Genomic DNA, 24,578 nt, shown 5'->3' on the forward strand with positions numbered 1-24,578 from the left:
ACCAGAAAAAAAAAAGGTATTATGATATCAAACAATACTTAAAATTGAACCAGCCTTTCTACTTCCAGAATGGCAGACCAAGGACTTCTAAAAATCCACCACTCCATAAAAGACATGAGAGAAATGGCAAAAACAGTCAAAACAAATTTTTTCAGATATCTGGAAATTAAAGGCTTACAACAGAGAATTTACTCAAGAAAAATAGCTGAATCTTGGTAAAATGCCTTGTGGCAACGACGTGCCCTAATCTCCTTCTTCTCTCCCCAGTTCCACAGTAGACTTGAAGCTAAGAGCCGACAGCTACAGTAACTGAAAACCAGTATCCTATCTGTAGCGGTCTCCAGAGTGGGTAGGACAGATTCAGAGCTCCTTAAAAGCCCCATTCACCCCAGACTGTGACTCTTCGGTCTGTAGGACAGTTCACACCATATTCTCAGGGCCTGTCTTCATCTGACCAGGCTCAACAGCAATAAGCACATCCAGCACCTACATCTCAGATTATGAATACTATTCTCAATTAGAAGGAATCTGGGCTCCTTAGAGAAATAGCTGATGTGAGGGCTGGATTGGGAACATACAAAAATGAGCCTGGAATATTTGTTCCAAGTCCCTTCAAGTGGTTGGCAGAATTTAAGACTGAGGTTCTCACTTTTTCCATGTCATCTGAGGGTTGTTCTCGACTCTGGATTCATGGCCCTCTCACATCATGGCCAACTTATTTCTTCAAGGCCAGTAAGAGAAGTTCTGTTTCAATCTTTGGCATTAGGAAAGACCCAGTCTCTTTTGAGGTTCATTTGATTATACCTTAGGCCAGTTGGGATCATTTAATCAATTTGGGATTGATTAAACTCCAAACCAACTGATTCAAGGCCCCAATTATATCAAAGGTAAAGCCACTTCGTCTTTGACATATAATGAAAGATAATCATGGGAGTAAAATCCATCGTACAGTAATGTCCACAAAGGGAAGTGATTAAACAGGTGGTGTGTACCAGCGGCAAAGGATCTTGGGAGCCATTTTTGAATTCTGCCAGGGGAAGTTGGGAGACATGGAACCACTCTTTTTCACAAAAAAAACAAAAAAACAAAAAACAAAAAAAAAACCCAAAAACCTTTTTATGTTTTCATAATTTATTAATCCAAAATAAATTTCATGACAATTTATGTCACAGTAAAGTTTTGCCTATATGCACATTTAAGTTCAATTAAGAAATTACATTCAATGACATGTAAATGTCACTAATAAGATCCACCATTTTTTATGTACCAGTAAGAAAAAATAACCTGCTGAGTAAAATGTGATATTCCATCAACTGTAAAATACATTCCAGTTTCAGAGATGTTAACTATGAAAATGTGTATCCCAGAATGATACACAGCAACTAAAAATATGGCTATTTTTTCTTACTTTATTTTTAAGAAATGTGAAGAGTGTTGCAAATTTCACAGGAATCAATACCACTTTGAGCTGAGTTGGATATCTTATCCTTCCCAATTCAACATATACATTCTCTCCTTTATTTTTTTATTTTTTAAATTTTTTATTTATTTCTAGGAGAGAGAGACAGAGAGCATGAGCAGGGGAGGGTCAGAGAGAGAGGAAGTCACAGACTGAAACAGGCTCCAGGCTCTGAGCTGGCAGTCAGCACAGAGCCCGACGCGGGGCTCAAACCCACGAACCGTGAGATCACGACCTAAGCGAAAGTCGGACGCTTAACCGACTAAGCCACCCAGGCGCCCCTACATTCTCTCCTTTAAACAGATCTATCCCTTCCCAGTTTCTGCTCCATGCCGGGAACACAACCCTCCCCACTGTCCCGTTTCCTCCTTTCTCACACCCATTTCTTAGTCTGTCTTGTCTGCAGGAGCAGAGACAGGAAACTCAGTCTTCAGGGAAGAAGGTGCTTGGGGAGAAATACAAACTTTGGACAGATGAATGGAGGTTTGATTCTTGGCTCATATTTATTAACTTGCCTTTCACTGTAGGTAACAGAGAACTCAAATCAAAATGGCTTAAAAGAGTAAAGAAAATATGTTGAGGGGTGCCTGGGTGACCCAGTCAGTTAAGCAGCCGACTCTTGATTTCAGTTCCGGTCATAACCTCACAGCTCGAGAGTTCAAGCCCCACATCGGGTTCTGCACTGACAGTGCTGAGCCTGCCTGGGATTCTGTCTGCCCCTTTCCTGCTCATGTGCTCTCTCAAAATAAATAAGCTTTAAGCAAAGAAAAAGAAAATACGCTGAATTATTCATGTGGTGTAACACAAAATCTGAAGGTTGGGATCTCTTCTCTAAGGCTGGTGGATTCCATGGCTCAGCTGTTATCAAGAACCCAGCTTCAGGGTGCCTGGGAGGCTCAGTTGGTTAGGCATCCAACTTCAGCTTAGGTCAATGTCTCGTCCATGAGTTCGAGCCCTGCATCGGGCTCTGTGCTGACAGCTCAGAGCCTGGAGCCTGCTTCAGATTCTGTGTCTCCTCTCTCTGCCCCTCCCCTGCTCATGCTTTGTCGCTCTCGGTCTCTCAAAAACAAATAAATGTTTAAAAAAAATTTTTTAATAAAAAAAAAAAAAAAGAACCCAGCTTATTCCCAACTTCCATCTGTGTCACCTTCGGCTGGTTAGCTAGCTCCCCTTGAGGTCATAAGATGGCAGCATCAGTCCCAGCTGTCATATTTAGACATGGGAATGCCTAACGTCCTTCTTGTGTACCTCAAGAAATGAGAACTTCCCCAGAAGTGAACCGGAGGACAAGTTATCATATTTCAAACCTAAACCAACTACAGGCAAGAATGGCACTTCCATTAGTGGTTTTCAACCTTGGCTATACTTTAGAATCACCTGGGAGCTACTGAAAATCTCATGTTCACACCAGGCCTCCCTGTACCCTGCTCCCTGCCAAAAAAAATTCAGACTTTCTGGGAGTAGTCCCCTGGCATAAGTTTTGTTGTTGCTGTTGTTTTTATTTAAGTTTTCCTTTAAAAAGATTTCAATAAGAAGCCAAGGTTGAGAACCACAACTTCAGATCCTCGTTGATACAACTCTAAGGGTTGAATCCAGAGCCCACAATCTACAAACCACACGTGATGATGTCATGGAGGAGAGAAGGACACCTAAGCTAAACTAAAATTCTGTTAGGAAGGGGAGAAAACACATGTAGTGGTATGCAACTAAGCTTATCAGCTGTGGAGACTCAAGGCGGGTAATGCCTTCTTAGAGACATGGTTTCCTCAGCTGTAAATAGTAATAACAACTACTATTGTTATAATAATCCCTATTATAGGGTTGTAATAGGTATTGAAAAGGATTTCATATATATAATCCTACCATTCAGCAGGTGCTTAACCTGAGATATTCTGATCTCACTAAACTGCAAATGTGGCATTTGTGCTTCTGATTGGCAGTAAGAGCTCCATATTCCTTAGGCCAGATCACCAAATCACATGGTATTTTGATCTCGACAAGCAACAGCTCAGAAGAAATCTTTGAATGCAACCTCCCAATGGTTATACTTATCAAAACCAGTCAGTGAACTAAGACACTTATGCCAGAAGTCAGGAAGCCTATTAAGACAAGGGACAAGTCATTTAACACTTGTGGGTCTGAATTCCTGAAGTTCTACAATTGGATTAAGTCAAAACACCAAAAGATAACACACTCAACATGTATTGTCTTACCAACTGAAAAATAATTGAGGTTTATAGTCTTGTGGCTTTTAGTTACAGACCACAAAAAAAGTTATATGAAACTTGTTACACAGAATCTTAAAAATAAAAATTTTGTTCATTTTACTTAGTGATTTCCACAACGAAGACTCACATGAGAAGTGTTTACATGAATTACTAGGAAAGGTGAGGTTTTACATTCCACCTCCTTTCTGATAATAAGAGGTTAAATAGATAACCACTTCATCTTTTCTGTTTTGGCTCCAAAAAAGATCCGAGATAAATTTAATATAGCCAAGAGAACCATGCTGGCCAAATGATGTAGAAATCCATGTACAGACTTTTCTATTACAACTGTCTTAATTACATTTCTTCTGGTCCAATATATTTTTAATGGATTATGGCTTAAATTTTTTTTCAATTTTTATCTTAAGTAGGCTCCATGCCCAGTGTGGGCTTGAACTTACAACCCTGAGATCAAGAGATGCATGCTCTACTGACTGGTCCAGCCAGTCACCCCGAACTGACTATGGTTTTAGTATTCATATAACTGCTTGGAGCTCCATCAAGGTTCAGTGACATTTACTTCACAGAAGAAAACCAAGAGGAGCAGTGAGGAGAAGGTAGCAGGAACTAAACATGGTATGGATGAGATGGCCGTACAACAGAGCACTTAGGACCTAGAGGACAAATGGATCTTGAATCAGATACTACACGGGGTCAGGGGTGGCTGAAGCAGGACACTGGAAATGGGCTCTGAGGAAAAGAGAGTGAACTGGGAGAAGAAGTGGAAAATGGAGGCAGGAGATTCAGTTGAAAGGTGCTATACTAACCCAGATATAAGAGACCCAGGGCCTAATGGCTGCTTTAGGTGCAAAGAGCACATCAGAGAGAATAGCTCTCTCCTCAACTTGATTTAACGGAAGTTAAAGAGATTTCATGGACACAAATATGTTTGCCTCTTCAAAATAACAGCTGTTAAATAAGAGCTTTTTTTTAAAAAAAAAAAAAGTTCATTTGTGTAGTTTGAGAGTGCATGCACATACACGTGGGGGAGGGGCAGAGAGAGAGGGGGAGAGAGAATCCCAAGCAGGCTCTGATCTGTCAACACAAATCCCGACACGGGCCTTGAACCCACGAACAGTGAGATCATGATCTGGGCTGAAATCAAGAGTTGGATGCTCAACCAACTGAGCCCTCCAGGCCTCTAAAATTAGAGCTTTTAAACTTCTCTGACTTCTCGGTCCCTGAAACCTCTGCCTGGTCTTCTAAGTTTACAAGCAGGATGGGTACTACCACTTGGGAGTATAAAATTATTTTTTTCTTAAAATGAACTTTATATGTAAACATTTATACCTCATCAGTATTAAACTGTATGTGAATTAACATTATAAGGAGATGGATTATTAAACTGTCATAGAAAATTAAATGTAAGTACTATGAAGGTTCACAGAAATAGAAAAGTAGAAGGTAAATGTTCCTATTTAATTTCCTTTTCTATACAATTGATCCCAATATCCACCTTATAGAGTAATATGGCTTAAATAAGAAAGTTAAACAGTATTAAATAAAATACCATATAGCCCACAGATAATAACTGTGCATAAACATTAGCTTATTGTCGACCAATGTTAACTAACATACAGGTTTGCCATAAAATTCACCTTCTGCAATTGACAGGATCTGGAAATCCTTTGAATTATATATGATGTCTAAAGATACAAAATATCAATTCACCAGGTGATATAACCACTCCTTTGCACAATTTCATTAAATCATTGAAGGCTTTGGTAAAGGATCCTTTTGAAGTATCAACTCAACCTCTTTCCTCTGTGACTTCCTCCAGCAGCTTCTAGTGCATTGCCTTGTCCTGCTCCCTAGCCACAGCCAAGGAATGAGCCAATCAACTTGGCAGATAGCAATGGGCCATGGAGAGATGATACACTCTTAGCTCAGAGACTCCTATGCTAAAGGCCCAGGAACTATCCTGGGTTCTTCCTTTCCTAGGTCTTGTCTGATAAACCTTTGCTTGAAATATGTGCAACTCCATTTCTTACTTTAGCAGAATTAGGTTAGAAGCAAAATAACTGACTTATATTTTCAAACTGGACTTTAAGAACGGTCACTACCTTTGGTGTACTCTGTGTATCCAGCAAATTAGTGATGTTATTATTCTTCCCAGCAATAAAACAATATGATGACAACAGTTTCAGGCTCATAGTATTGCTCTAATGATAATCAGTACCACTATACAAGTGCATATTTAGAATCTCATTATCTGTGCTTGGAGAATTTTGTATTCGACTATTATGTCAGAGATATCACATTTCTAAAATTTACATTTTACACAAATGTACAATCTCACTACAGTTTATAAACCAATGAAAAAGATAACCGTTCTTATATCCTAACAAAAAAGTTAAAAACTCCAAGTTTAGGAATGGTATAGCAAGAGACATTGTTCCATTTTATTTAAAATACTGAGAAGCTGGAAACAACAGGAAAATAGTTTTAAAAAAATCACAAACTGTAATTTAAACAATAAACCAAAATTGTGAGCAACCATTAAAAATATGCTGTAAATGTATTTAATGACATGAAAAGACCTAACTGTAGAGTCATTATCCACCTATTATCCCAATGTGTTCCTAGAGAAACCTGTTTTCTCTTTTCAATCTCCTGTCTCTCTCCACGCATCTGCACTCAGCTGAATCTTCCTTCCTATTTTACCTACAAAACTCAATCAGAAAAGACTTCTGCAATTTACTACTACAACATTTACCTACCAGCCAGCATCTCTGCCATATATGCTCCTTTTCTGTTCCACTGGTTGGAAACAGCTTGGTGAAGACCAATCCCCTCACTTATACACTAGATTCTGCCCCTCTGCCATCAATTAGAGAAGATGCATAACATCATAATGACACAAGAGGGCGCTTTAAATGAGGACTCTTGTAAACCACTCCAAATCAACAGTCTTGAACAGGCGTAGACATAAGCACTCTTCATCTATACAAAACTATGGAAGAAAACAAAAACACATCAGCTGGTGAAAATTACCAACTTAGCCATCCCTATTCCCTTCCTCCAAAAAACCATGCAGCAGCAGAAAACTGTAACACAAAAATTCAAACTGAATTAAATATCTCTGTTTAAGAATATGAAAAAACCTGGGGCGCCTGGGTGGCTCAGTCGGTTAAGCGTCTGACTTTGGCTCAGGTCATGATCCCATGGTTTGTGAGTTCAAGCTCTGCACTTGGCTCTGTGGTGACAGCTCAGAACCTGGAGCCTGCTTCAGATTCTGTGTCTACCTCTCTCTCTGACCGTCCCCTGCTCATACTCAGTCTGTCTCTCTCTCTTTCTTAAAAATAAATAAACATTAAAAAAAAGAATATGAAGAAACCCGAACTGAAATTCAAAACCTAAGACAAACACTGAAAAAACCAGATGTAATGAAACAAGAGTTGACTGATCTCAGAAATGATACAAAACAGAGATCATGTCAAAAATACAGGCTATATTAAAAGACAAGATAGATTAGAATGTAAACAATAAGGGTTACTGGATAAAAGTGGAAAAATAACAAAAAATAAAAATGAGATGAATAAAGCAAAATTTATAAAAGAGTAAAAGAAAATTCATCATAGAGAGGGAAAACACATAAATGTAACAATTTACACAGTAACTATAATATGACAGAAGCTAACCCAAACGTTCAATCATTTCAATAATGTGAAAGGGCTTACTTAATTCACTTATCAAAAGAAGTAAAGGATTTTTGGTTTAGCTCAAAGAACAAAACTGAACTATACACATTATATAAGAAAAGCTAAAACTTATTCAGAAAAGCTAAAAAACGACGTGGTGGGCAAATAAATACTAAATGCAAATATAACCAAATTTCCAGTTGCAATGTAAAATCTGAAACCACAAGAAGGGACTTTTTGTACTGCTACATTAAAACCTGTTAGTCTATCCTGTAGGTCAGATGGATGTTTAACCCATGCATCCCATGCATTTTTTACCACTAGCCATTATTTATTTGGAAAATATGATCTTACTAATTTATACAGATCTTTCAAATGGTTTATTATACATTATTTATGACATTTTAAAATATCACCATTCTTTAATATCACCAACGAATCTCACCAAAAAGTCTTTAACTATAGGAAAGCTTTCAAGCTCAAAGAGGCAGATCAAATGTTCCAAAATTGCAATTTTTGCTCAAAAGCCAGAATCTTATCATTGATAACAAATATTTTCAGTTATTTTCCCTGAAGTAACAGGCTCACTTAATTCATTTGAGAAAGTGCCTGCCAAATATCCTTATCTGAAAAAATGTTTGCCCCTCGGTTGCTCTTTCAAGCATTCATGAAAAAATGCAGCTAATTCAGCTCACAATTAAGATAATAGCATATAAATGCTTTTCCTTGAGAATACCAGACCATACAGAAATACTTTATACATCTTCCAATTTCACTATATGGATTATTGACAAGACATATACTCAAGAATTGGGGTTTTAACAACATTAATCGTTTTACTGTTTCATCAAGGACATTCTTTTTTTTAGGTTTATTTATTTATTTTGAGAGAGAGAGAGAGCAGAAGCAGGGGAGGGGCTAGGGGAGAGAGACAAAATATCTCAGAAGACAGGGAAAACACATTTGATGGGAGGCCTAGGTGGCTCAGTCAGCCTAAGCGTCCGACTCTTGATTGCAGCTCAGGTCATGATCTCACGGTTGGTGAGATGGAGGCCCGTTTCAGGCTCTGTGCTGACAGTGCAGAGACTTAGGATTCTGTCTCTCCTTCTCTCTCTGCCCCTTCTCCACTCATGCACATAGGCTCTCTCTCTCAAAAAAAATAAATAGAAACTTTAAAAAAGGGGGATAAAACACATTTGACAAAAATCCAACACCCATCCATGATAAAAGCTCTCGATAAAACGGGAATAGAAGGGAACTTCCTCCAACCAATGAAGAGCATCTTTGCAAAACATACAGCTAAAATCATGACAGTGAAGGACTAAATGCTTATTGCCTAATATCAGGAAAAAGGCAATGATGTCTGCTGTTCCTTCTATTTAACACTGCATAGGACATTTTAGCCAGTGAGATCAGTCAAGAAAAAGGAAAAGCAACCAGATTAGAAAGCAAGAAGTAAACTGTCTTTATTCTCATATAATATGTAGAAATTCCTAAAGAACACACACACACACACACACACTCTACAGAGAATAAATGACTTCAGCAAAGTCACACAAACAGATCAAAATACAAAGATTAGGGAAGCCCGGGTGGCTCAGTCAGTTAAGTGTCCAACTTCGGCTCAGGGCATGATCATACAGTTTGTGGGTTTGAGCCAAACATCAAGCTCTGCACTGAGTGTGGAGTCTGCTTGGGATTCTCTCTCTCTCTCTGTCTGTCTCCGTCTCTCTCTGCCCCTCCCCTATTCATGCTTTCCCTCTCTCTCAAAAATAAACTAAAAAAAAAAAAAAAAAAAATACAAAAATTAATTCTATTTCTCTATATCATGAATGTATGACCCAAAAATGAAGTTTAGGGGCGCCTGGGTGGCTCAGTCGGTTAAGTGTCTGACTTCGGTTCAGGTCATGATCTCACTGTTTGTGGGTTCAAGCCCCATGTCGGGCCCTGTGCTGCCAGCTCAGAGCCTGGAGCCTGTTTCAGATTCTGTCTCCCTCTCTCTCTGACCCTCCTCTGTTCACGCTGTCTCTCTCTCTCAGAAATAAATAAAACATTTTTTAAAAAACTGAAGTTTAATTCCTCTCATCAAGAGCATCAAAGAGGGAAAAAATAGATGTAAATAAATTTAACAAAAATGTAAACCACACACTCATACACTGAAAACTACAAAACTTGGAGAAATAAATAAATTGAGATATATTCCATATTCACAGATCAGAAGATTCAGTTAACATGGCAATTCTCCACAGATCAATAATGTAATCTCTGTCAAAAGCCCAGCACAGGTTTTTGCAGAAATTTACAAGCTGATCTTAAAATTTATATGGAAAAGCAAAAGACACTAAATAGCCAAAACAATTTTTGAAAAGATGAACAAAACTAGACAGCTTCTATTTCCTTATTTAAGACCTAGTAGAAAGCTATAGTATCACAAGACACTATCACAAGACAGTGTGATAACATGTAAGGATAAACATAAAGAGCATAACATATAAGAATACACATATAGAGCAATAGAACACAACTGAAAGTCCAGAAAGAAACTCTTACATTTATAGTCAATTGATTTCTGACAAAGGTGCCAAGGCAACTCGCTGGGGAAAGGGTAGTCTTTTTTTTGAAATGGTACTGGGACAATCAGATATCTATATGCAAAAAGAAATATTTAGATCCTTAGCCCATACTTTTCTCAAGATTAACTCAGAATGAATCACAGACATAAATGAAAGAGCTAAAACTATAAAAAGTTTTAGAAAACATATAGGTGAAGCTTGTGATCTTGGGTTAGACAGAATTTTTAGATACAACCTCAAAAGCATGCATGATCCATTAAAAAAAATACACTTACTGCCAAAATTAAAATGTTCATGCTTTAATAGACACTACTGTAAAAATACAAGCACAAACTGGGAAAAAAAAGACAAAACCACATATTGGGACAAGATATTTCCAAATCATATATATCATAAAGGACTTATACCCAACATATGAGAATTCTTACAACTCAACAGTAAGAATATGATTCAATTAAATAACGGGTAAAGATCTGAACTGACCAATGGCAATTGAAAAGATGCTTAACACCATTAATCATTAGAAAAATGCAAATTACAAGCCTAGTGAGATACCACCTGACCCCTACTAGAACAGCTACAATCAAAACAACTGACAGTAACAAGTGTGAGTGAGGATGTGGAGAGACCAGAATCTTCTTACATTGCTATCTGGAATGTAAAATGATGCAGCCACTTTGGAAACAATGTAGCAGTTCTTAAAAATACATTTACTGTAAGACCCAGAATCTCCAAAACATACAATGGAATAATGGGGGCAATTATATGTATATAAAAAGTAGTAACTGGGGTGCCTGAGTGGCTCAGTTGTTGAGCATTCAACTCTTGATTTTGGCTTAGGTCATGATCCCAGGGTCACGGGAACAAGCCCTGTGTGGAGCCCGCATGGGATTCTCTCTCTTTCTCTCTCTCTCTCTCTCTCTCTCTCTCTGCCCTTCTCCCCCACTCATGCACACTCTCTCTCTCTAAAAATAAAAAATATATAAATATATATAAACCCTCAAAATTTCTTTAAAACAAAAATAAAAGTGATCTATGCTAAGGCATGAATGAATCTCAAAAACATCGTACTATATGAAGAGTCAGAAACAAAAGAAACATATTAAGTTCATATGAAATGCCCAGAAAAGGCAAATCTAGAAACAGTAAGTAGATACTGGTTGCCTACAACTGGAGATGGGCTTGGGGAATGACTGAAAATGGGCATAAGGGATCTTTTTGGGGATGTCAAAAACATTCTAAAACTGGATTTGGTGATGTCACACAACCTTTAAATTTATCAACAAGTATTAAATTTTACACTGAAAACAAGTGAAAACTATATCAAAGTAAATGGGTCCAAAACAGCCAAGGCATTTATGTAGAACAGCATTAGAGAAACTATCAAAATATATAAAATCCAGTAAAGCTACAGTAATTAAGACAGAATATTAGAGGGAGAAAAAAAAATGAAGCAGACAGATACCCCAGAAATAGATCTTTGTTCAAAGGAACCTTATTGATACCAGAAGGGGCAGGCATTATGATCAGTGGGAAAAGGGCAGTGTTTTTAGTTGAATGGTGCAGAGACTGCTTATCCTTTATCTATATAAACAAAGGGAGGGAAAATAAGGTCCCTACTAAATACCATTAAAAAAGAAACAGTTTTAATTCTTCTCATCTCCCGCTAGCCACAGCCACTCTCTTTTTCATGTAATTTAGCAGCTCCTCCCACATGGAAACTACAAGTAGGGTGTACTTCCCGAACTTTCCAACTTCAGGCTTGGCTATGTATCTTACTCTGGCCAATGGGTTGTGTGTAAATGTGATGCAAACAGCCTTGAGATTCTGCCAAGGCCATGAGAAGAACACATCCTAGCTAGCCCACTGGTCCCAGGAGGAGACTGAGACAAACATGGGCCAGAACTAACCTAGTCAACCTGCTTTAAGAAGCAGAGCCAAGCCAGCCAAGGCCAGCCTAGATCAGCCTATTCCCAGCCAATCTGCAGACGCAGAGAAAAAAAGAAATGTTTATTTTTACATGCTGAGAAGATTGTGGTTAACACCATTAAGGTAGCAACTGTTATCAGATACCTTTTCCAATGGAGTAAAAAATAATGTAAAAAGCAAAACCCCAAAACTTAAAAAGATGGCCAAAATAAGCAATTCTGCTCACAAAGGCACCTCAGAAAAAGTGAAAAGACAGCTTACAAAGTGGGAGAAGACCTGCCACACATACCTCACAAAGGATTACATCAGGAGTATGTAAAATCAATTTATAAAGGACAGTCAGTCCAACAGAAATGTAAGCAAAAAAACACTAACAGGCATTTCACCAAAGATGAAACTAAAAAGCTAGCAAGCATAAGAAGATTCTGAACTTCAGGAAAATAAAGCTATGTGACATCACTTTTATGCCCAATAAACTGGTAAAAAAAAAAAAAATTAAAGTCTTGACAATACAAAGTATTGGCAAGTATAGAGCAAAAGGAATTCTTTTACACAGTCAATGGGAATATAAACATTTTAACTACTTTGGACAAGATTAGTATTATTTTAAAATTTTAAGATGATACAATTCTACTCCTTGGCTTATATCCAGGATAACTCACACATATTTATGTCAAAAAACATTTATATTAAATTATTTATTATATACTATTAGCAACACTTTATATTTAAAATATTGAAAATAACCTAAATGTCTATCAGTAGTAGAATGCCAATAAATGTTAACATATTTACAGAATGAAATGCTATATAAAAGTATAAATTAATGAATAAGAGCTATGTGGATCTACATGAATGAATCGTAAAAGCATAATGTTGAGTGAAAATACCAAGAAACCAATAAATACACAGAATATTTATTGTTTAAAAAAAAATCCAAACTGGTGGGGAGCCTCGGTAGCTCAGTAGGTTAAGCATCCAACTCTTGATTTCGGTTCAGGACACGATCTCAGAGTTCATGAGATTGAGCCCGTCAGGCTCTGTGCTGACAACCCAGAGCCTGCTTGGGATTCTCTCTCTCTCCTCTCTCTGCCCCTCCCCACATGGTTGCTCTTGTGCTCGCGCTCTCTCTCAAAATAAATAAGCCTTAAAAAAAAACCCAAACTGTTTAAATAAAACCCAAATACAAGCAAAACTAAATATGCTATTTAGTGAATCATATACCTTGGTAAATCTACATAGAAACAAAAGGGAAGAAAGAAATACAAAAGATAGTAACAAAGAGAGGGAAGCAGGTCCAAGGAGATGGAGATATATATTTATGTATATGTTAACAAATATTTTATAATTTTTTAGCAGGGGAGGAGAAAGAAAGAGATTTCTATTCTAGAAAACGGAAAAGTCCTATGTTTTCATGCCAATTTCTAGAGGTGTTTCAGAGAAATAAAAAGAAATGTGCTAAATTCTAATTTTACCTTTTCCATGCCTTTTATTTTCATGATGACTTCTTTTCAGTATCCAAAACCTAATATGAAAAAAATCACACATTTTTATCCATCAATATCAAATTCAGGTACGTCATAATGCTCTTGTAATTTTCTAATGATTCCAATACTATTTATCCTAGTAATCACCTAATACTTAGTTTAAGAACAACTGAAAGATAACTTTTACATCTATCTTTTTCCCATTTGTATTTCATACTAATAACAAAATATTTGGTATGACTTTTTTTAAAGTTTATTTATTTTGAGAGAGACAGAGACAGAGAGAGAGAACGTGCACATGTGAGCAGGAGAGAGAGGGAAAGAGAGAATCCCAAGCAGACTCTGTGCCATCAGCACAGATTCTGATGCAGGGCTTGTACTCAGGAACCATGAGATCATGACCTGAGACAAAATTAAGTAGGGTACTTAATTGACTTTTTTTTTTTTTTTTTTTTAAATATTTTTTTTTTTATTTCTAGCAGAGATAGAGAGACAGCATGAGCAGGGGAGGGTCAGAGAGAGAGGGAGACACAGACTCTGAAACAGGCTCCAGGCTCTGAGCTGGCAGTCAGCACAGAGCCGGACGCGGGGCCCGAACCCACGAACCGCGAGATCATGACCTAAGCGAAAGTCGGACGCTTAACCGACTAAGCCACCCAGGCGCCCCCTTAATTGACTTTTAATTCCAGGGTACGCCTTCATATTTTACAACATAAAAACATCCAGAAATAAGCACTTTTGACTTTCTAATATTTGCACATACTCAAAGAGAACTTCTGCTACAAGATGGTATAGCTTGGTTCTAGAAGAATCTTTCATTTTCGCTTATATTTCAATTTAACTTGAAGACATTGACTCCAACTAACATATGGAGTCACATAAATGACTATTTTTTCAATTATCTTTCCTCATTAACTGAAAAAATATTTGAAGAAAACTTTGAAATAACTACTGATGGATGCTTTGACATAACTAAAATATTTATCATCCAATAATTCTTAGCTTGCTTTCTAAGAGTATAACAGGAGTATTAGTTCCCCTATTTGCTTTGTTTCCCTTTGATTAGCTTTGCTACTAAGGTTACTAACTACTTTGAAAGTTTTAAGAACATTCCAATTTATACTTATTGCTTGCATGAGTATAATTACTAGCAATAAATATACATTTTCCTTTAAGCTACAAAAATATATATATACAAATAAATAATTTTCTTTTTTAAATATTAAAACAAAAATTTTTTTAATTTTTTAATTTATTTCTGAGAGAGTGAGAGACAACGTAAGCAGGGGAGGGTCAGAGAGAGAGGGAGACACAGAATCCTAAGCAGGCTCCAGGCTGTAAGCTTGCTGTCAGCACAAGCCTGACGCGGGGCTTGAACCCACGGACCGTGAGATCATGACTTGAGCCGAAGTCGGATGCCCAGCCAACTGAGCCACCCAGGCACCCCTTTTTTTTAAAAAAAATTTTTTATGTTGTATTTATTTTTGAGAGAGAGAGATCGTGAATGCAAGAAGGGCAGAGTGAGAGAGACAGGGAAACACAGAATCAAAAAGAGGCTGCAGGCTCTTAGCTATCAGCACAGAGCCCGATGCGGGCCCTGAGCCCGCGAGCTGTGAGATCATGACCTGAGCCGAAGTCAGAAGCTTAACCGACTGAGCCACCCAGGCGCCCCACAAATAAATAATTTTCTAAATGGAATTAAATTCTAAGATTGTCAGTCCTAATATATCCCATATGGTAACCTATGAGGGATTCTCTTTGAAGAACAGTATGTTTCCAAATTCTCACCCTTAGTTCAAACATATTCTTAAAAGAAAAAAAAAAAAAAATTAAAGTTGTACTTACTTTGGCCAACAATTCTTGTGTTTCAGGAGTCAGTGGAGCATGTGAAAACTTGCAATAGTCACCCTGATAACATTTTGTTCCTGTATGATAAAACTTGCAAGGATATTCATGTAACCCAAATGTTAAGGAAGAGAACAATTTTAATACAACTAAAATAATGTGTTAGTGATTTATTAACTTTATTTTCCCTATATAAAGGCCTTTCCTCCTAGTAGAAACACTAAATTCTCTATTTAGAATAGAGCTAATAAGTTATTAATTGAATTATATGAAATATCTAATTTTAGGATAATTATAATAAATCAAGCTTATTGGCTATCACATGAAACTTTTCCTTCACATCCATTTTTATAAATTATAGGTCTGTTTCAATGACATAAGAAAAGTTTGTATATTTTAAATACTTTAAGAAATGTGATTATCAATTTTTTATAAATTCTTTTAAAGTTTTTTTTTTTTTTTTTTTTTGAGAAAGAGAGAGAGTGAGCAGGAGAGGGGCAGAGAGAGAAGGGGACAGAGGATGTGAAGCAGGTTCAGCAGAAAGCCTGATGTGGGGCTTGAACTGTGAGATCATAACCTGAGCTGAAGTTGGATGCCTAACCAACTGAGCCACCCAGGCACCCCAGCACCCCAGAAGTGTGATTATTTTTAAGGCATTCTTTTGGGGTGGAAGCAGTAAGGTCAATGGTGATGATAGATTTTACAAATCTGGATCCTTCATAAGTTAGGTTTATTTCAAACAGAATCAGTTTAAATAACTTCAATGTTGTTTTCTAGAAAAAAAACTCAAGTTTGTATTTGAGATTCCATGTATTGCATGACTGCAGGAAAACAACTTTTGTAGTACCCAAAGGTGCTGTACCATAAAATGTTTATGTTCCATGTTTTCACAACATGTCTGTACCATCTGTATTGAAGAGTTAAGGTTATTCTCCAAATTAAGGGACAAGTCAGTAAAGATTATACAAAAAACAAGTACTCCTAAATGATGTAATTCCTGCTCCCCCCCCCCCTTTATTTAAACAAAGTAACTCATATGAGGGTGCTTAGCTGGCTTAGTTGGTAGAGCATGTTACTCTTTTTTTTTTTTTTTTTCAAAACACTCATAATTTATTCTGAAGTGATCACAAAGTATACCGCATATTTTCAAAGGGTTTGCTTTAAAAAACTGCATTACCTTAACTGCATAATTTGTAGAGCACGTTACTCTTGATCTCAGGGTTGTAAATTCAAGTCCCACATGGAGAATAGAGATTACTTAAATAGAAAGTCATTAAAAAAAAATAGTAACAAAGTAGTTGTATGTGTGTCTGTGTGTGTGTATATATACATATACACATATTCATACAGACATATCTATATGAATCTAGATATAATTAGTTAAAGTCACAGCAGAAATTCTGAGTCTTTCCGGGGGTTGAATGGGTTTCATGAACCTGCTGCTATGCTATCCAAGTGAAGAATCTTCATTTGAGAGAATTACTAGAGAGAGAATCCATCTTTTCTTTCTTGGGAAAAAAAAATCTATACAGTTTAACCACTTTGATACTGATTTGGGCTTGGATAACATAATTCTGCCATAGCTAAAACACAGGTTTCATTCAAAATTAAACATTTAAAATGTTCATGTAAAAAAAATAAATAAAATGTTCATGTAAATATTTATAAAAAGTAAGTTATTGTATCTTGTGATAAAGGATATTATGCAAATACAGACAGTTTTCACCTCTGGTACAATAGCCTTGTACATAAAACTTACACATTTCCTTTTTCTTCTCTATCTCTGCATCATGATCAAATTTACACTGGTCTCCCTGGGCCAAAGGAAAAAACAAGGAAAAGCCATTATTTCTCAGTTCAGTCATTCAGTTCCTACTAATCTTAAAATAAGCAATTGATTCCAGAAAAAAATCTTAGAAGCACTATAGTCTAATTCTTTTATTTATTTTTTAATGTTTATTTATTTTTGAGAGAGAGACAGAGACAGACAGAACACGAGTAGGGGACGAGCAGGGGGAGGAAGACAAAAAATCCGAAGCAGGTTCCAAGCTCTGAGCTGTCAGCACAGAGCCCAACATGGGGCTCGAACCCACAAACTGTGAAATCATGACCTGAGCCAAAGTTGGGCACTTAACCAACTGAGCCACCCAGATGCCCCTACAGTCTAATTCTTAATGAGCTATCTTATAACCACTCCACACAGATCTGCTTAAAATCTCACTACGTCCTAAACGTTTTTAAAACAAAGTATTTTTTAAAAGCTTCTTTTTTTAAAAAAATGCTTATTTACTTATTTTGAGAGAGCCTGCACATGAGCAGGAGAGGGGCAGAAAGAGAGGGAGAGAGAGAACCCCTCCACGCTGCCAGCACAGACCCTGCCACTGGGGCTCAATCCCATGAACTGTGAGATCATGAACTGAGCCAAGATCAAGCATCAGCAGCTTAACTGACGGAGCCACCCAGGTGCCCCTAAAAAGTATCTTTCTTAAACATAAAATAATACTTCAGTAAAGTCTTCTAACTGAACCTTTTCCAGAAGGAAATAGTTATAAAATGTACAAGCATCCTTTTAGAGTATACAATGGAAAATGGAGTTGGCTCTTGCACATTTTTGTTATACCTTACATTTTAGTATATTTTTAAAGCTTATGCAGTTTTTATACCTTAATACATTTCCTTTCAAGAAAATATTTACAAATTTGTTTCCCCTTGCGTTCCACTGTATGTTGGTTGATGAATCCCTGACTCATCCTCACAGTCTGCTGCTTCTCTTTTGGTTTACCATCCTTTGAGAACAAAAACAAAAACAAAGAAGTAAATGTGAGAAATGTAAATTTAAATATTTTATCCCATTGTACAAAATCATTCTGACTACCTTTAAAACATTAAAAAGTAACTCTTCTAAGTTGGCCTACATGTGTAAGTTTTGGACTTCTGTACATCAGTTAAAAAATAAATGTTCTGCCAATGACAACAGAATTCCAGCACTGTATATAAGTGTTTGTTCAATCTGAATTATTATATTGTACTTTGCCCTCATTTTTAAAAATTGAATAAACAATTTTTAAAAACGAAAATGCTACCACTTCTGATAAAAAACGAAGTCTAGGAATAAGGCTCTTTAGAACAACAGAGACAAAACTGGAGACCGTAAGGCAAACCAAAAGCATTATACTCTTCAAGTTCAATGAGATGCTCACTGGGTGAGAGCAGAGAATAATAACCAGTTCTAGTTAACAACTATAACCTTGAAGATTGCAACAGAGATATAAAAACAAAAGATGACTTTTATATAAAAACAAAAACGGAATTTCATAATACATTTTAGCTCTTTAGAAACATAAACCATTTTAGCATGTTAACCTGTGGTTACACACAATGTCTGTCGAGCAAATTTCTGAACATTTTTAGTAATTAAATATATGCAAAGAAGAGACCTGACTACATGTATGTGATCTGCTTTGTAATAACCTCAAGTTTCCACTTAAAGCCATCAAAATTATGTATCTAATATGTGTCAGTTTAAATCTTTGGTTTTATTTGACTATGTTATTAAATTCTAACACACAGGTTTACAGTTTGTTACTCGTAGAAGAACTGTCAGCATTAGCTGAATAATCATTTGAGTCCGTATAACCCAAATGAAGGGAATTCCAACAGGGTCAGGGGATATAGTTCTAGGTATGACCTGGCCCTGTGTGACTGAGCAGATACCAGAACCCCCAGGGCTTCAGATTCCTCATTTGTAAAATATGGAATCCTATATAAATGTTTCAACCTATAATATTTGATATTCCTAATATTTTACCACCCCTAACACTTGTCTTCTGGACCAAGTCTAACAACAAAAGGTTAGTTTAAAACACCTCAGAAAAGCAGAGTCCAGAGGAGTCGCTTACTGCTCTATCCTGATTCCATCTGCAGACCAAGGAAGAGGAACTTCTATACAGCAAAATCAAAATACCACACAGGTAAGGGGTGTTTTGTAAGCCAATGCTCAGAAATATTCATTTTTAATTTCAAGGGGGCGTCAAGTACTGAGAGACCAGGAACTGCAACAGTAGCAACCCTGTAAGACTCTGTGACACTTGAAGTGTTGTCTTGGCTACTTTACCTCAGCCTTGCCTCTCCTGCTTTTCCAGCCACTGGCAGTACAACACTGCAACATCAAGGGACTTGTGTGCATGTGTTAAGGTAAACAGGTTCAGTGCCAATGCTTAACACAAGTGCTCGCAGCGAATGAGGGAGAGGGAAGGAGCAGCAACAGTGACAAGGAAGAATGTGGAGATCCCACTAACGGTGAGAGGAGATTTTTCACCGTCAGAGAGCCCTCATTTTGTGGCTTGCCACTGAGGTACAAGATCCGTATCCTGCAGCACGTAGGTGCCCTCCCACATGCCTACACTCTTGTACCTGCTCCTGTGCGCCACCGTTCTTCAGTGAAGCATTGGATCCTTTGTGTCCAGTGCCGGGCCATTTTCGTTTCATTTTCTTCTGTTTACCATTTTTCTTTACAGCTTTAAGGTTTTTATTTTTTTGCTTAACAGCTAAATAGAAAAAAGAGTTAATTTTGTTTAAATCTTAAACATTAAATGTTAAAAGTTTAATTTTAATTTATGATGACATAAAAGTACAATGGCAATTTACTCTTTTTTAATTTTTTAAAATGTCAGCTCAGAGCCCGACACGGGGCTCTAACTCACAAACTGTGAGATCATGACCTGAGCCAAAGTTAGACACTTAACTGACTGAGCCACCCAGGCGCTGTCAGTTTACTCTTAAGAAGTACATTCTGGGGGTGCCTGTGTGGCTCAGTCAGTTGAGCGTCCGACTTCGGCTCAGGTCATGATCTCACAGTTCGTGGGTTCGAGCCCCGCATCAAGCTCCGTGCTGACAGCTAGCTCAGAGCTTGGAGCCTGCTTCGGATTCTGTGCCTCCCCCTCTCTCTGACCCTCCTCTGCTCACACTGTCTCTCTCTCTCAGAAATAAGTAAAACATTAAAAAAAAATTTTTTTAATAAAAAAATAAAATAAAGAAGTACATTCTGGGCACCTGGGTGGCTCAATCGGTTGAGTGTTCTACTTAGCTTGGATCATGATTTCACAATATGTGAGTTTGAGCCCCACATTGGGTTGTGCGTTGGCAGCTCAGAGCCTGCTTTGGATCCTGTCTCTCTCTCACTCTCAAAAATAAATAAAATAAACATTAAAAAAAAATGCATTCTATGGGGCGCCTGGGTGGCTCAGTCGGGTTAAGCATCCGACTTTGGCTCAGGTCATGATCTCACAGTTAGTGTGTTCAAGCCCAGCATAGGACTCTGTGCTGACACTTCAAAGCCTGGAGCCTGCTTCAGATTCTGTGTCTCCCTCTCTCTCTGTCCCTCCCTCACTCGCATTCTGTCTCTCTCCCTCAAAAATAAGTAAACATTGGGGGCACCTGGGTGGCTCAGTTGGTTAAGCGTCTGACTTTGGCTCAGGTCATGATCTCACAGCTCATGAGTTCGAACCCCACATCAGGCTCTGTGCTGACAGCTCAGGGACTGGAGCCTGCTTGGAATTCTGTCTCTCCATCTCTCTCTGCCCACTCCCACCCCCTGCACTCATGCTCTGTCTGTCTCAAAAATAAATAAACATTAAAAAAAAAGAAAATTAAAAAAAAAATAAGTAAACATTAAAAAAAATTTTTTTAAGTACATTCTATAATAATCCAGGAGGAGTTCTCCACTGCTCACTGAGTAAAAAGTGGTATGATGCTCACCTGTCTTTCCAGAATCTCTGGGATTAAGAAACCAAAAGGAGAATTACTATATTCTGGATCCCCAATTCATTCTTTATGAAAATAGATAAGGTAGAAGAGCCTGAGTGGCTCAGTCGGTTAAGCATCCAGCCCTCAGTTTTGGCTCAGGTCATGTTCTTGCGGTTTCGTGAATTCGAGCCTCACATCAGGCTGTGCGCTGATGGTGCAGAGCCTGCTTGGGATTCTCTGTCTCCCTCTCTCTCACCCTTTCCCTCTTTCTCTGCCCTTCCCCTATTCATGCTCTGTCTCTCTCAAAATAAATAAATTTAATAAAAATAGATAAGGTATGTTCCAGAAGAAAAAAAGCAAGATAATTAATGAAATCAATCTTGCTTGCCACAAGCCAGATCCTTTTGAAGTGTTCAGAGTATAATGGAGCTAATTAGGAGTTGCCATAGCATTATAAAAGCAAAACCTTCAAGGGGCACCTGGGTGGCTCAGTTAGTTAAGCGTCTGACTTTGGCTCAGGTCATAATCTCACGGTTCATGCGTTCGAGCCCCGCATCAGGCTCTGTGTTCAAGCCAGCTCAGAGCCTGGAGCCTGCTTCCAATTCTGTGTCTCCCTCTCTCCTGGACCCTCCTCTGCTCACGCTGTCTCTCTCTCTCTCTCAGAAATAAATAAAACATTAGAAAAAGAATTTTAAAAAAAGCAAAACCTTCAAATGTTTAAAATGACATCATATACTACTGTCAGAATTTCCACTGAAAACATTTCATATATGGGTGCCTGGCTGGCTTAGGTGTTAAAGGATCCAACTCTAGATCTTGGGGTTGTAAGCTAGATCCCCACATTGGGCAGAGAATTTAATTTACAATAAAAATAAAAACAGATTTAAAAAAATCATTTAATATAGATTAAATTTATCCATAGACCCAGTTTAAACAGAAAAACATTTAAAGAGAAAAAAAACAGTAAAATAAGAGGATCAATTTCATTTACAATGGTCATTTGTCCTCCTATTCTATGACTAAATTTTATTTTACTAATCTAAAAGAATATTTACTATTTCTAAGTTTAGTCTGGCATACCACTATATGAAACATGAAGTCAATTCCTCCCTAGAACACAGCAATACAAAAAGGCACATCTTGTCCTTCATGTATGCAGAGGCAAAGAATTTAGCATTCTCCCTTTCAAAGTAGTCATGGCTTGTGATAACCCTCCTGCACTTTCCTCCTGTAAACTAAGCATTTGTATACCAAACAGCCAGGTCTCAGGGGGGTCTCAGGCCATGCAAGCTCACATCTGGTGTAAAGATCCATGGAGGGACGCCAGGGTAGTTCAGTCAGTTAAGCATTTGACTCTTAATTTTGGCTCAGGTTATGATCTCACAGTTCATGAGGTGGAGCCCCAAGTCAGGCTCTATACTTATAGCACAGAATTCTCTCTCCTCTCTCTCTGCCCCTCCCCCTTGCAAATTAAATAAATAAACTAAAAAAAAAAAAAAGATCTATGGAAAGCATGATCTTACTATGCAATAAAATGCAAGAGAAAATTCCCACCTCCCCAAACCCCAGTCAGTATATGGACAACTGTGATTGATTCTCTAGATAAACAGTAAATGACAAAATAGGCTCACCCATACCTTTCTGGGTGTCCTTCACTCCCTCTTTCTTCGATTCTTCAGGAAATGATAAGGATTGAGCAGCATTTGCCATTTCTTTAGCTTGTATATACTGCTGAAGCTCTTTAGCAAAAGTATCTTCTGATTCCTGACTGCAGGTATCATTATCACTATATACATCATAGTCCTTACTTCTTGATTTTCTATGTAGTAATTTCTTCGGTGATGCTGTAGTGTTCCCCAAGTGCCTAAACTAAGTAAAAATTAAATTTTCAATTTTAAAAACCTAGCATGATTCAACACAATCTGGTTATAGAGAAGAAATAAAAACCAGCCATGAACTGATTATCGTTGAAGTTGGGTGATAGGTGTATGGGGGTTCGTATACTATTCTTTCCACTCTTACATATTTAAAAATTTCCCAAATTAAAAAAAAAAAAACAAAAAAACTCAGCACAACATATTGTCCTTGAAAAAAATTTGACAGAAGATTCTGAATTTGTACACTGGATGTACTACTGAATTAAAAGACTAAACCCCCAAATCTTACCTATGATGTAATTTAGTTGATTGAATTATAGTATTATAATTCATATTTTATTTCTCTCTTTGCATCCTTTTAAATGGTTTATTTCAGTAACTCATCATTTCATAAAAGAACAAGTAAACTGTTATGACCCAAGAGAAACTCTATTCTATACTGATGCTAGCAAAGTCCATTCTTTTCCCTGTAACTCATAGCATTGGTGGCGGAGAAAGTGGCAACACAGACAGCAAGGAAGAAACGGTCCTGTTCACTGTAATCAAGTTTACTTTACTTTCAGAAATAGTTTTCTAACACTGTTGTTGCAGTTGCCCCAAGGCAAAAAATGCAAACACAGGCACCCATTGGAAGAGCAAGCCAGGTAAGGCAGCTGACCCTGGGTCAGCCTGAGATGATCACAGCAGACAACTTAAAGTACCATGAATTAAAGTACAAGAATTCTCAAGAACTAATTACATAGGTATTTATACTTGATAACACATGTGTATCAAGTTGTATAATTATAGTTAGTGCATACGGTAATATTTTAATTAAAGTTTATTTTAAAAAGTTCAAGTATCAAAGATCTCCTATTTTGATACCAAGAAAAGATGACACATCTACCATTAAATTGGCCAATGGTCCTACTCCAGAGCATACTTTGGGGGCTGGTCTCAAAGTAGGTAACTACTTTCTCATAACTGATCAAAGCAGCAGAATCAAAACAAACCAGAAAAATCTCTATTATAAAACATGTGGTCAAATTTAATAGTTTACATTTGATGGTTAACCTCAAAGCCAAGAGTCGTACCACCAGAGGATTTATCGTAGGCTTAGAAAATGAATTTGCTCAGGGTGCTTGGGTGGTTCAGTTGGTTAAGTGTCTGACTTCGGCTCAGGTCATGATCTCATGGTTCGTGGGTTCAAGTCCCACATCAGGTTCTGTGCGGGCAGTTCAGAGCCTGGAGCCTGTTTCAGATTCTGTGTCTCCTTCTCTCTGTCCCTCCCCCACTCATGCTCTGTCTCTGTCTCAAAAATAAATAAAATTTTTTTAAAAAAAAAGAAGAAAATGAATTTGCTCCCTGTCTGAAGAATCCGAACAAGTGGAGAAAGTTTCCTAACCTGACAGTGGCTTCAATGTACACCTCATCTTCATTACACCAGACAAGACTACTAACCAATCCAACAATCATCAAGCCACCAAGTTCCTGGTCTCCAAGTTTTCAAGAAAGAGCACCTTTTAAAACTAAAACCATAGAACAAACCTGTAAACTTTTCTTCTGGTCAGGGTTTGCCAGATGTCCACCTGGCGTCTTGTTTTTGTAAATGAAGTTTTGCTGGAACACAATCACACCCATTCACTCACTTCTGTGCTACCTATGGCTGTTTAGTTGTGACAGAGACAACATGGCTCACAAAGTCAAAATGATGTACTATCTGTTCCTTTATGAAAAAGCTGGCCAATTTCTGTGATGTTTACCTTGGTTTTAGCC

The 24,578-nt window shown here is 37.5% G+C and overlaps 1 protein-coding gene across 4 annotated transcripts in view; it reads right to left on the minus strand.

The window, feature by feature from the left end:
- Nucleotides 1–4,790: 4,790 nt before the first annotated feature.
- ZC3H8 (zinc finger CCCH-type containing 8) overlaps nucleotides 4,791–24,578 on the minus strand; it is a 30,251-nt gene continuing 10,463 nt past the window's right edge. Inside the window, exons 2-8 of one of the 4 annotated variants that reach the window (XM_039231758.1) lie at nucleotides 22,584–22,810; nucleotides 19,615–19,748; nucleotides 17,865–17,987; nucleotides 16,904–17,015; nucleotides 15,202–15,311; nucleotides 13,345–13,394; nucleotides 4,791–6,679 (exon numbers count right to left, since the gene is read on the minus strand). In XM_039231758.1, coding sequence (XP_039087689.1) covers nucleotides 13,365–13,394; nucleotides 15,202–15,311; nucleotides 16,904–17,015; nucleotides 17,865–17,987; nucleotides 19,615–19,748; nucleotides 22,584–22,810 — 736 coding nt within the window. In that variant the 3' untranslated portion in view covers nucleotides 4,791–6,679; nucleotides 13,345–13,364. Of the gene's footprint in view, nucleotides 6,680–12,981; nucleotides 13,016–13,344; nucleotides 13,395–15,201; nucleotides 15,312–16,903; nucleotides 17,016–17,864; nucleotides 17,988–19,614; nucleotides 19,749–22,583; nucleotides 22,816–24,578 lie in introns of those variants that run through there. The other 3 variants (XM_039231756.1, XM_039231755.1, XM_039231757.1) reach the window with 3 other exon arrangements.

The sequence above is a fragment of the Hyaena hyaena genome, unplaced genomic scaffold (genome assembly GCF_003009895.1).
Source record: "Hyaena hyaena isolate Hyena2069 unplaced genomic scaffold, ASM300989v1 scaffold_57, whole genome shotgun sequence".
Lineage (NCBI taxonomy): Eukaryota > Metazoa > Chordata > Mammalia > Carnivora > Hyaenidae > Hyaena > Hyaena hyaena.